General features: G+C 34.6%; 1 protein-coding gene across 1 annotated transcript in view; it reads right to left on the reverse strand.

The window, feature by feature from the left end:
- Positions 1–12,370, reverse strand: part of daam1a (dishevelled associated activator of morphogenesis 1a) — a 55,358-nt gene that overhangs the window by 14,595 nt on the left and 28,393 nt on the right. The window contains 12 exon segments of the mRNA XM_048190652.1: positions 204–352; positions 355–481; positions 2,693–2,880; positions 3,069–3,127; positions 4,042–4,180; positions 6,880–6,997; positions 7,082–7,148; positions 7,243–7,346; positions 7,433–7,543; positions 7,792–8,125; positions 10,968–11,062; positions 12,009–12,080. Coding sequence (XP_048046609.1) covers positions 204–352; positions 355–481; positions 2,693–2,880; positions 3,069–3,127; positions 4,042–4,180; positions 6,880–6,997; positions 7,082–7,148; positions 7,243–7,346; positions 7,433–7,543; positions 7,792–8,125; positions 10,968–11,062; positions 12,009–12,080 — 1,563 coding nt within the window.

The raw sequence follows: 12,370 nt of genomic DNA on the forward strand, positions 1-12,370 counted from the left end.
TAGTGCTGCCACAGTTTTGCTGTTCTGCTTCATGTCGTGCCTAACAACACCCCTTTTTTCAGAGTTGTGAAGAATGGCATATCATATTATTTTGTTTTAATAAAAACAGTTGGTTGTGACTTCTTAATAATAATTAAAAAAAAAAAAAAAAAAAACATTGATGTAAGATATTTCATAAACATTGCACACTTTTATTAACTCACTTCACTGAGTTTGGTCCAGTTGAAAGACTTAAGCGGATTGGAAGGTTGAGGGATGTTCTTTTTCTTCAGCGTGGAACCCAGAAGACCTCCAAGGGGAGGAGGAGCACCAAAGCCAGGCAGGCCTGGTGGAGGTGGTGGTCCGCCGGGGGAGGGGGAGGGGGTGGTGGTGCTCCACCTGGAGGTGGTGGAGGAGGAATGCCAGCTAGACCTGGTGGTGGAGGTGGGATGCTACCAGGGGCCAATGGGACGAGAGGGGGGCCACCTGGGATATTTGTCCTCTAAAAAGCAAGACACAGTAGGAAAATGAAGCAAAAGTGTTGTGAGGCTTTGGCTGTATTATAATTATGAATCAAAACATTTTGGTCTGTTCCAAACCCCATGAGCTGTTGACACTGCATTTTTAGGCATTGAAGGCTCCAGGCTGTTTCAACTATGCTGGCTTATACACAAACAAATGCACTGGAATGATTATTTTGGACATGACATTACCATAGTATTCTTTGAAGTACCTTAGTGTATACTGTGAAATGCCACAGTACATGAATGTGGTAATCATTCAATACCATTTCACAACTACAGTAGTTTTTGTAAGGGAACCTCATTCTAAGGCAAAATCAAAGCCACAAACTATGAAAGGCAAGGGAAATGTCAGTTTATATATATTATATTATATTATATATATATATATTATATTATATTATATTATATTATATTATATTATATTATATTATATTATATTATATTATATACACACAGTCAAACCAAAATTTATTCAGACACCTTGAACATTTCATTCATTAATACAGTTTATTCACTATAAACTAGAAAAAAGTGGTAGGAAAATATGACAAGATCTCAGAGTTAAACTGTGTCAGAAAAATTAATCTTAATTATGTCAGATAACACTTAAGCAAAACATGGTCATGTCAAAGTGTCTGAATGATTTTTGGTTCCAAATTTTTTATCAATTTTACTGGTAGTCCACTGTATGAAGATATATATATATATATATATATATATATATATATATATATATATATATATATATATATATATATATATATATATATATATATATATATATATATATATATATATATATATATATATATATATATATATATATATATATATATATATATATATATATATATACACACACACACAGTACAGTCCAAAAGTTTGGAACCACTAAGATTTTTAATGTTTTTAAAAGAAGTTTCGTCTGCTCACTAAGGCTACATTTATTTAATTAAAAATACAGTAAAAACAGTAATATTGTGAAATATTATTACAATTTAAAATAACTGTTTTCTATTTGAATATATTTCACAAAGTAATTTATTCCTGTGATGGCAAAGCTGAATTTTCAGCATCATTACTCCAGTCTTCAGTGTCACATGATCCTTCAGAAATCATTCTAATATGCTGATCTGCTGCTCAAGAAACATTTAATGTGTACAATTGTACAAAATATTTGTGTACAATATTTTTTTTCAGGATTATTTGATGAATAGAAAGTTCAAAAGAACAGTGTTTATCTGAAATCTAATCTTTTGTAACATTATAAATGTCTTTACTGCCACTTTTGATTGATTTAATGCATCCTTGCTGAATAAAAGTATTCATTTCTTTAATTTCTTTTCAAAAAAATAAAAATAAAAATTCTTACTGACCCCAAACTTTTGAACGGTAGTGTATAATGCTACAGAAGCTTTGTATTTCAGATAAATGCTGTTCTTTTGAACTTTCTATTCATCAAGGAATCCTGAAAAAAAAAGTACACAACTGTTTTCAACATTGAAAATAATCATAAATGTTTATTGAGCAGCAAATCAGCATATTAGAATGATTTCTGAAGGATCATGTGACACTGAAGACTGGAGTAACGATGCTGAAAATTCAGCTTTGCATCACAGGAATAAATTACTTTGTCAAATATATTTAAATAGTACACAGTTATTTTAAATTGTAATAATATTTCACAATTTCACAATATTACTGTTTTTTACTGTATTTTTAATTAAATAAATGTAGCCTTGGTGAGCAGACGAAATATATATATATATATATATATATAGAGATAGATAGATAGATAGATAGATAGATAGATAGATAGATAGATAGATAGATAGATAGATAGATAGATAGATAGATAGATAGATAGATAGATAGATAGATAGATATAATTAAATCTAATTAAAAATAAACTATTTATCACAATTTTTATGTGTGCAATGATTTTTTTTTTTTTTTCGTAAACCATCCTAAAATAGTAAGATGGTCTAGCTGGATTATCTGGTCTCCTCTGACACCAGATCAGTCTAACTAGCAGGCTAAATAGCAGCCAAGGAACTAAGAGCTTGTTCCAATTCAGTGACATATGAGGTTCTGTTTCAGTTAGGTTGTTGCCTTAAAATGTAGCTGCCAACAGGAGAAAACTAGGATTTGGAAGAGGTACTTTGTGCTTATGTACATATGTAACATACATTACTCATCTCATGTAGCCGGGCAGAAAGGTCAGCCACTTGCTGCTTAACAAGCTTGTGTTCACTGCTTTCCTTCTCCAGCTTCTCTTTCATCTTATTGAGCGTTTGCATCATTTCTTCCTTCTCTTGGGCTTTTGCATCACACTCTCTTTCTTTCTTTTCCAGCTTCTGCTGAAGTTCATTATGCTCTACGATTCAAGCCAGAGAAAACACACATACAAAAAAATCTAAACGCACAAAGGCTTCAGTATTTGACAACATCAGCAATGTCATCGCTGATTCCCATGCTGACGAAGGCACGTGTAAACACATTCAAGGCCTACTGAGGGTAAACAGTCACTTAGATCAATATTCGCCTCATAGAGAGTTCACGTACCTTTTCTCATTTTTTCCGCTTGTTCTTTCCATTGTTTCACCTCGTTCTCGTTAACTAACCTGTAAAATTAAAAATGAGAACAGTGTTGGGCACTTATGATTGGCTAAAGGGATAGTTCACACAAAATCCTCTCATTATCACCTTCATATTATCATAAACCCATATGATTATGTTTCTAAAGGAATCAAGAATGTCATGTTCCACACAAGAAAGAAAGTCGTACAGTTTTGGAACGACATGAGGGAGAGTAAATGATCACAATTTTCATTTTTGGGTGAAGTATCATTTTAAATATCACCATGAGACTCTAAACCACAAAACTTGGCATTCGTAATTCTTAAAAAAAGCACAAAGATGTCTTCATATTAGTTTGTCAGGACCAGCAGGAAACCAAGGAACCTCGGTGCGAAATGTTAAACAATCAGAGATGCCCCTGTCGCCTTAAAACTTGAGTCAAACTTCAGCTCTGTAACATTTGATCAAACCACCAAATGTTTTCCATATGCATTCTGCATATTTGTTTTTATTTGACTGAAACTGTCCCAGACCGTCTCTTAGCCTTCAACTTGTTTGAACTAGAATGAAGTTGTGTCTTACTTCTAATTAATCCCATGCAGAAAGATGACACAAATTTGTGTTTATTTTAACTCTTGTACCACCAAAAAGCAGCAACTTTTCAATCTATACACATTCTATGATTGTCATGTTCAATCATATCCAGGAAGGCTCTAGGTTTAAAACCATAAGACACCAAAATCTATGGTCTGGCGCTTTCCTAAAATGTGATGAGATACAGGTGGACGGGTGGCTAGCTCCAAAATGACTTTGAGACTGGATTATGTATTTGGGATTTTAAATCTAAATTTACCAAATGGCAGGCAGTTTTGGATGGTATTAAAAGCTCAGGATATTAATAAATGAGAGTAACTGAGGACACCAGGGTACACAAATTCCTGGACTGTGCCTCACTTACATTCGCACCACGTTCTTCACGTCAAAGTTCTCAAGGGGAGCCACATCGGGGTCATGACCCTTATCGTTCTGTAGGACAATCTGCTGGACAATTCGATCGAGAAGGAGCCAGTACTGCATGGTGTTCCCAGTTCTTTTGTCTGTGAGAAAAGCAAAGATGATGTCAACGCTTTAAGCAAACGACACAGCCTTCACTATAGTAATCAACTAGTATGTTTTTAAGGGCTGATGCCGATATGTAGAGAGCAAAGTGGGCAATGGCCCACACAATGCAAATATATACGCAACTGTTCAAATGTTTGGGGTCTGTAAGACTTTTTCATGTTTTGGATGCTCACCAAGTCTGCATTTCTTTAAAATACAGTGAAAACAGTAATATTGTGAAATACTATTATTACAATATAAAATAACTGTTTTCTATTTTAATATATTTTAATATGTAATTTATTCCTGTGATCAAAGCTGAATTTTCAGCATCATTACTCCAGTCTTCGGTGTAACATGGCCCTTCAGAAATCATTATAATATGCTGATTTGATGCTCAGGAAACATTTTATTATTATCAATGTTCAAAACAGTTTTACCGCTTAAAGGATTAGTTAGTTCACCCAAAAATGAAAATTCTGTCACTAATTTTTCTTCGTTGTGTCGTTCCACATCCGTAAGACCTTCGTTCATCTTCGGAACACAAATTATTATATTTTTAATGAAATCCAAGAGGTTTATGTCCCTCCATAGAGATCAATGCACCTACCACTTTCAAGGTCAAGAAAGGTAGGAAAGACATCATTAAAGTACACCATGTGACTCCAGTGGTTTAACCAATTTTATGAGTGCTTTGTTTGAGCAAACATAATTTATCACTGTATTTACGAAAATACTGATCTGCAACTTGTGTTCACGAGAGCATCACAACGCATGCAGCTTGTGTTCAGACTTGCGCATCAACACAACGGCACATGCGCGAGTGTTCACGAAAGCACCACAATGCATGCATTTTGTGTTCAAGTGAGAGCTGACATTGTATAAACACTCTTTGGATAATATCATTTTGTAAATAAAGTGGTAAATTATGTTTTTTTTTGCTCAAACAAAGCACTCTTCATAAAATTGAGGTTAAACCACTGCAGTCACATGGTGTACTTTAATGATGTCTTTCCTACCTTTCTGGACCTTGAAAGTGGTAGTTGCATTGGATCTCTATGGAGGGACAGAAACCTCTCGGATTTCATTAAAAATATAATAATTTGTGTTCCGAAGATGAACTAAGATGAACTTATCTTACAGATAAGTAACGACATGAGAGTAAATAATTAATGACAGAATTTTCATTTTTGGGTGAACTAATCCTTTAATATTTTTTATGAAAAATGTGGTACATCTCTGATGAATAGAAAGTTCAAAAGAACGGCATTCATTTGAAATATAAATATCTTACTGTCACTTATGATCAATTTAATGTATTCTGGCTGCATATATTATATATATATATATATATATATATATATATATATATATATATATATATATATATATATATATATATATATATATATATATATATATATATACATACATACATACACACACACACACACAGTACAGTCCAAACGTTTGGAACCACTAAGATTGGTTTTTAAAAGAAGTTTCGTCTGCTCACCAAGGCTACATTTATTTAATTAAAAATACAGTAAAAAACAGTAATATTGTGAAATATTATTACAATTTAAAATAACTGTGTACTATTTAAATATATTTGACAAAGTAATTTATTCCTGTGATGCAAAGCTGAATTTTTAGCATCGTTACTCCAGTCTTCAGTGTCACATGATCCTTCAGAAATCATTCTAATATGCTGATTTGCTGCTCAATAAACATTTATGATTATTTTCAATGTTGAAAACAGTTGTGTACTTTTTTTTTTTCAGGATTCCTTTATGAATAGAAAGTTCAAAAGAACAGCATTTATCTGAAATACAAAGCTTCTGTAGCATTATACACTACCGTTCAAAAGTTTGGGGTCAGTAAGAATTTTTATTTTTATTTTTTTGAAAAGAAATTAAAGAAATGAATACTTTTATTCAGCAAGGATGCATTAAATCAATCAAAAGTGGCAGTAAAGACATTTATAATGTTACAAAAGATTAGATTTCAGATAAACACTGTTCTTTTGAACTTTCTATTCATCAAATAATCCTGAAAAAAAATATTGTACACAAATATTTTGTACAATTGTACACATTAAATGTTTCTTGAGCAGCAGATCAGCATATTAGAATGATTTCTGAAGGATCATGTGACACTGAAGACTGGAGTAATGATGCTGAAAATTCAGCTTTGCCATCACAGGAATAAATTACTTTGTGAAATATATTCAAATAGAAAACAGTTATTTTAAATTGTAATAATATTTCACAATATTACTGTTTTTTACTGTATTTTTAATTAAATAAATGTAGCCTTGGTGAGCAGACGAAACTTCTTTTAAAAACATTAAAAATCTTAGTGGTTCCAAACTTTTGGACTGTACTGTATATATATATTTTTACTGACCCCAAACTTTTGTACAGTAATGTACATAATAAAATCTAATGCTGACAACAATTCACAAAAAGAGAACCACTTTTTTACTAATACTTGTATTTGTTAAAAAAATATATTACCATGGTGCATGAGCAATAAATGTCCATAAAACATGGTATTACCGTAGTGGCATGTCCAAAACTATTTACCATGGTATTATTTTGTAAGTAGCACTATTTGTGTATTTTGAGGTAACATTATGATGTTTATTTGTTCACACTGATATGGAGGGGTCGAGGGAAGTGACGTCACTCACAAGGCATATGAAGACAGTGCTGTAAGACAGACATAAAGTGCGGGAAGGCGTCCGTGTGGTTTATCCTCTTCCGGATGAGATCAAACACCTGAGTGGCACTTTTAGTGTCTATATGAACCTGAACCGAACAGAGAGACAATCTTGAAATTACTAGTGAAACAAAGTGGCTATATTCAGAGACAAATTAAGACAGCAAGCTTACATTTTCAAACCGCTTAGCGAGGGCTAATTCATCTTCATTGCGTAGCATCTCAAAGAACTCCAAATGCCTGAAGAGTAATAAAAGACGACTGCATGTTAAGTTCAACAGAACTCGGCCAAGTACTTGAGGACAGCGCGTCTCAAAATACAGTTACCACTTACCGATCTAACGTGGAGTTTTCATGGGACCGCAATTTATCAATCACTGGTTGGATGCCCAGCATTAGAAATTCATACCGCAAATGAATTCTGAACTCCAAACTGGTCTGTAAACGAAACGTTGGAAGTCAGGGAGAAACTCTTGGATGATTTGAATCTAACGAGATGCAGATGTGGAGAAAGTAGCGCTTACCTCCCCTGCTCCTTGACTAAGGACCGCGTTGATGAAGGACATGATTGCCGTCTTGAGGTTCACCTCATCTCTGTAGCGGCCCGTACTCTTGTCCAAGTCATTTAGAAGGGTCTATGTGTAAACCGAGAAGATGGGGAGAAAGAATGAGAACAACAAAGGAGAAAGACCTCTTAATATTTCATTCACAAGTCTCAACGGCCTTATTCATGAAACACAAGCAGAACGGATTTCTCTGTGTAAATTGTTGCATTCAATTCAAAGGGACAATTTATGTACAACTGGTTTTTATGAATGATTTGTGTTTGAATAATGAGGCCCAATGTGGCTATGAGAGAAAAGTCTCGAATTCTCTTGCCCACCTGAAATCGCGTCCGTTCACAGGCGAACTTCTGATAGTGCAACATGGCTTCCAGGATTTTCTTGTGTCCTCCTGGCACCAAGCAAACAGCACCCATGATCTCCAGAACGGCCACTTTGGTCTTGATGTTCTCGGTGGCCAAGCTCTGAGCGATGATGTTGATGCTTTCTGAATGTGCGAGTACATGGGCGCGTCCCTGAGAGTTGTTCATCAGGGCTTTGATGCAGCCGATCAGTGAGGTGTGGATCTGAGATTCGGTGGTCTCGTAGTCCATCGTTTTCAGGAAGTTCAAGATGCAAGTCAGTCCATCGAGGTCTATGAAGCGTGTCACAAACCTTGAGGAGCATGACAGAGGTCAGGCCAAGCGCATGAAAAGACATTTCAAATCATAGGTAGGAGAACACATGGAAAATTTAAAATTTAATGTCCTGAATTTTAAGCGCATTTTCTGTTGTAGCTTAGAGACGGTTGCTGGCTCTGTAAACGGTTTCTGGGGGACAGCAATAGAAATACATAATCACTTCAGCAGCTGTTCCAGTGCATTTAAATGCACGTGTTATTTTCTAAAACTGGGAGTTAACAAAACTATTACAATTAAATATGCGTAAAAGCAGGCCAAAATTAACATCTTTTGTGCAAGCTTCATTTACATTTTCAATTTCAATTTTAGTGTGCATTTATTGGATTACAAATATTTCACATCTGTTTTTTTAAGCAGTTTCATACAAACATGCAAATCAATAGAATACATTAAAATAGTATGCAATAGTATAAATGAAAATTTCATGAATGCATACATGAAAGTAGATCTATACTCAAAGACAAAGTGCTGTGCAAAAGCATATATATAGTCAAACCAAAAATTATTCAGACATTTTTGATACATTTTTATATATTTTTACTAGTGGGTGCAGGACATTATATAGCTCATTTATGTAAGTGAGGATAGCAAAATAAAGTAAACTGTGATATATTATAACCAAAAATTCTTTATACAATGGACGAACAGTAAAATTTATAAAAATTTGGAACCAAAAATTATTCAGACACTTTGATCTGACCATGTTTTGCTTAAGTGTTAACTGACATAATTAAGATTAACTGAGATCTTGTCATATTTGATTACCTTTTTTTAAACTATAGTGAATAAACTGTATTGAATGAATGAAATGTTCAAGGTGTCTGAATAAATTTGGTTTGACTGTATATATCAGGGATGCACTATGTATCTGCCAATAACCAGCCTGCTGATAAAAGCAATTATTTTCACTATCCGATGATCAGGGACGATTATATCCTGTCAATCAAAAGGGGATGTAAAAATGTGTCAGACTGCAACTGTGTGTGAAGAAAATGTCTCTGGTCTTGAATTTAGAAGTTAATGAGACAATAACGCATTAACAATAAAAAAAAAAAAAAAAAAAGCGACGTTAAAGCAGGCTCTATTTGATACTATGAATCACCCGTAGTTCAAGCCAGGGTTGCCAGGTCTGCAGCTTATCCCAACATTATTTGTAGCGCCTCCCATCCAATAATCACAAAGAGCTTTGTGCTTTGTTACTCCTTATAAGAAACAGAGTCTTCAATTTCAAATAATCTATTTTATCACAAAATTCTAACAATGGCGTTTTGACGCTCTTAATGTGATGTGACAGATCGCTGTAGCACCTCGGAGCGTGAGTCATCTCTTCCTTTTTAAAGGGTTAGTTCACCCAAAAGTCATCAATTATAATGTCGTTCCAAACCTGTAAGACCTTCATCATCTTCAGAACACAAAGTAATATATTTTTGATGAAATTCGAGAGCTTTCTGACCTCCCTATATATAGTAATGGCATAACCAATTTCAAGGCCCAGAAAGTCACATAAGTCACAACAGTCACATGGACTATTTTAACAATGTCTTTACTACCTTTCTGGGCCTTGAAATTGGTTATGACGTTCCTTTATATAGGGAGGTCAGAAAGCTTTCGGATGTCATCAAAAAGATCTTAATTTGTGTTCTGAAGATGAACAAAGGTCTTACAGGTTTGGAACAACATGAGGGTGAGTAATGACCGAAATTTCATTTTTTGGTGAACTAACCCTTTAATACAACTTATAGCATGAATAAACATGCATGAACATCATAAGGTATTTTGAAAGATACAGTGCAACTTACCAAAATATATCATGTTTCATGTAATCGCTCAATCAGTGTTTCAACCACAGAAAGATATTAATAAAACAGCTTATGAACAATGTCACTTAACCTTGCATTTACATCAGGAAAGTTATCCAGTGTTCACAGTTTGTTAGTTAGCTATAAAACGCCAAAGAGGAACTTGTTAATTATATTTGTATGTTTGAATAAATTTGTCATGAAGATAAGTGTTTATGAAAACTACCTTATTTGTATACAAACATTTCAGTTTTTATTTGAGTGTAATTATTATATCTGAAAATAAATAGCAGCTGAATAAAATAGTTTGGGCTCTGTTATTAATTTTAATAATGTTTGCAGTTATCTAATATTATAGTAATGCACCAAATGAGGGGGCTCCCAGCAAGGTTTACAGCATTAGTTGGGAGAGTTTTTTTTTCCTTAAGAAAATCAAACTATTGGTAATGGCAGGTATCATTCTGAATAATTGGTTATCGGTATCTGGAGAAATGTAGTATCGGTGCATCTCATATATATATATATATATATATATATATATATATATATATATATATATATATATATATATATATATATATATATATATATATATATCACACACACACACACACACACACACACACACAGTATACATGAATATTTGAGGAATTATTATATTATACTAGGGCTGCACGATATATCGCATGAGATTGTCACGCACATTTCATCAGTAAAGCCGGTTCCCTGATTACCGCTAAATCGTCATCACCTGCTTTCAAATGGAGCGGCATTTAATAGACAGAACCGTAGATCACTGAAAAGCCACGCAATATCGCGTTCATTATCGAAGGCGATTCATACGGTTCTGTCTATTAAATGGCGCTCCATTTGAAAGCAGGTGATGGCGATTAAGCGGTAATCAGGGAACCGGCTTTAATGACGAAATGCGCGTGACAATCTCATGCGATATATCGTGCAGCCCTAGATTATACTGTCATGAAATGACCCATAGTGATTGTGTGCTAAAGGCAGTACCTCATTGGCTGTGTGCGGAGGGCTGTTTTCAAGCTTTCTATGGTCTTATTCCTCTCCTCCACATCCTCCTCCTCCAAGGCCAGCAGGGACTTCCTCTGGTGGTGATATTTAACGTAAAGGCAATTAATGGACTGACCAAAGTTTGCCAGGTGAGAGTTTTGTTAAAGGTGCCATCGAACGTTTTTTTACAAGATGTAATATAAGTCTAAGGTGTCCCCTGAATGAGTCTGAAGTTTCAGCTCAAAATACCCCATAGATTTTTTTTAATTCATTTTTTTAACTGCCTATTTTGGGGCATCATTAAATATGAGCCGATTTATGCTGTGCGGCCCCTTTAAATCTCGTGCTCCCCGCCCACGGAGCTTGCGCTTGCCTTAAACAGCATAAACAAAGTTCACACAGCTAATATAACCCTCAAATGGATCTTTACAAAGTGTTCGTCATGCATGCGTCAGATTATGTGAGTATTGTATACTGTTATATTGTTTACATTTGATTCTGAATGAATTTGAGGCTGTGCTCCATGGCTAACGGCTAATGCTACACTGTTGGAGAGATTTATAAAGAATGAAGTTGTGTTTATGCATTACTGTTACGTAACAGTCAGTGTTATGTTGAGATTCACCTGTTCTTCGGAGGTCTTTTAAACAAATGAGATTTATATAAGAAGGAGGAAACAATGGAGTTTGAGACTCACTGTATGTCATTTCCACGTAATGAAATCTTGTTATTTAACTATGCCAAGATAAATTAAATTTTTCATTCGAGGGCACCTTTAAAGTACATAATTCAAAAAATGTGTGAAGGAATTTATAGCTTCACCAACTATCTCAGGTTTGATGAGCATCAGCGCTCTTTGCCCTATGAAATATTTACAGTTGTTTACTACTCTTACATCCCAAACGACTTCCTCAAGGCAGCATATGTGAGTTTAATGACTCCCTCTTGACTAAGACTTTTATGTCCTCAGGGAAAAGACGGAAATTAGTATGGTCAGGGAAATGTTCAGTATTTGCTATCTAGCTGGCAAGTCATACTTACAGCAGCCATAGAATTTATCTGATCGATGTAGAATTCAGGCCAGCTGGTCGCCCCCTTATTCTCTTCCTGTTCCTATGGAAAAACTAAAGATTAGCTTGGATACTGGAATCATATAAACACACATTTGAGAGACAGACAGACAAACAGATAGACAGACAGACAGACAGACAGACAGACATTTTAAACTGCAAACATTTGACACAAAAACATCAACGTTCTGTCCTCCACACCAACAGAGATCTCTTTGTACCGCCACATTCTCATGCACTTCAACAGCCACGATGTGTGAGAACATAGCTTATCTAACCATTGCAATTCCCAGAGAAATCGCATCCAACAATCCAAAAGTGTTTGTGAACGGA

The sequence above is a fragment of the Megalobrama amblycephala genome, linkage group LG5 (assembly GCF_018812025.1).
Source record: "Megalobrama amblycephala isolate DHTTF-2021 linkage group LG5, ASM1881202v1, whole genome shotgun sequence".
NCBI classification, from domain to species: Eukaryota; Metazoa; Chordata; class Actinopteri; order Cypriniformes; family Xenocyprididae; genus Megalobrama; species Megalobrama amblycephala.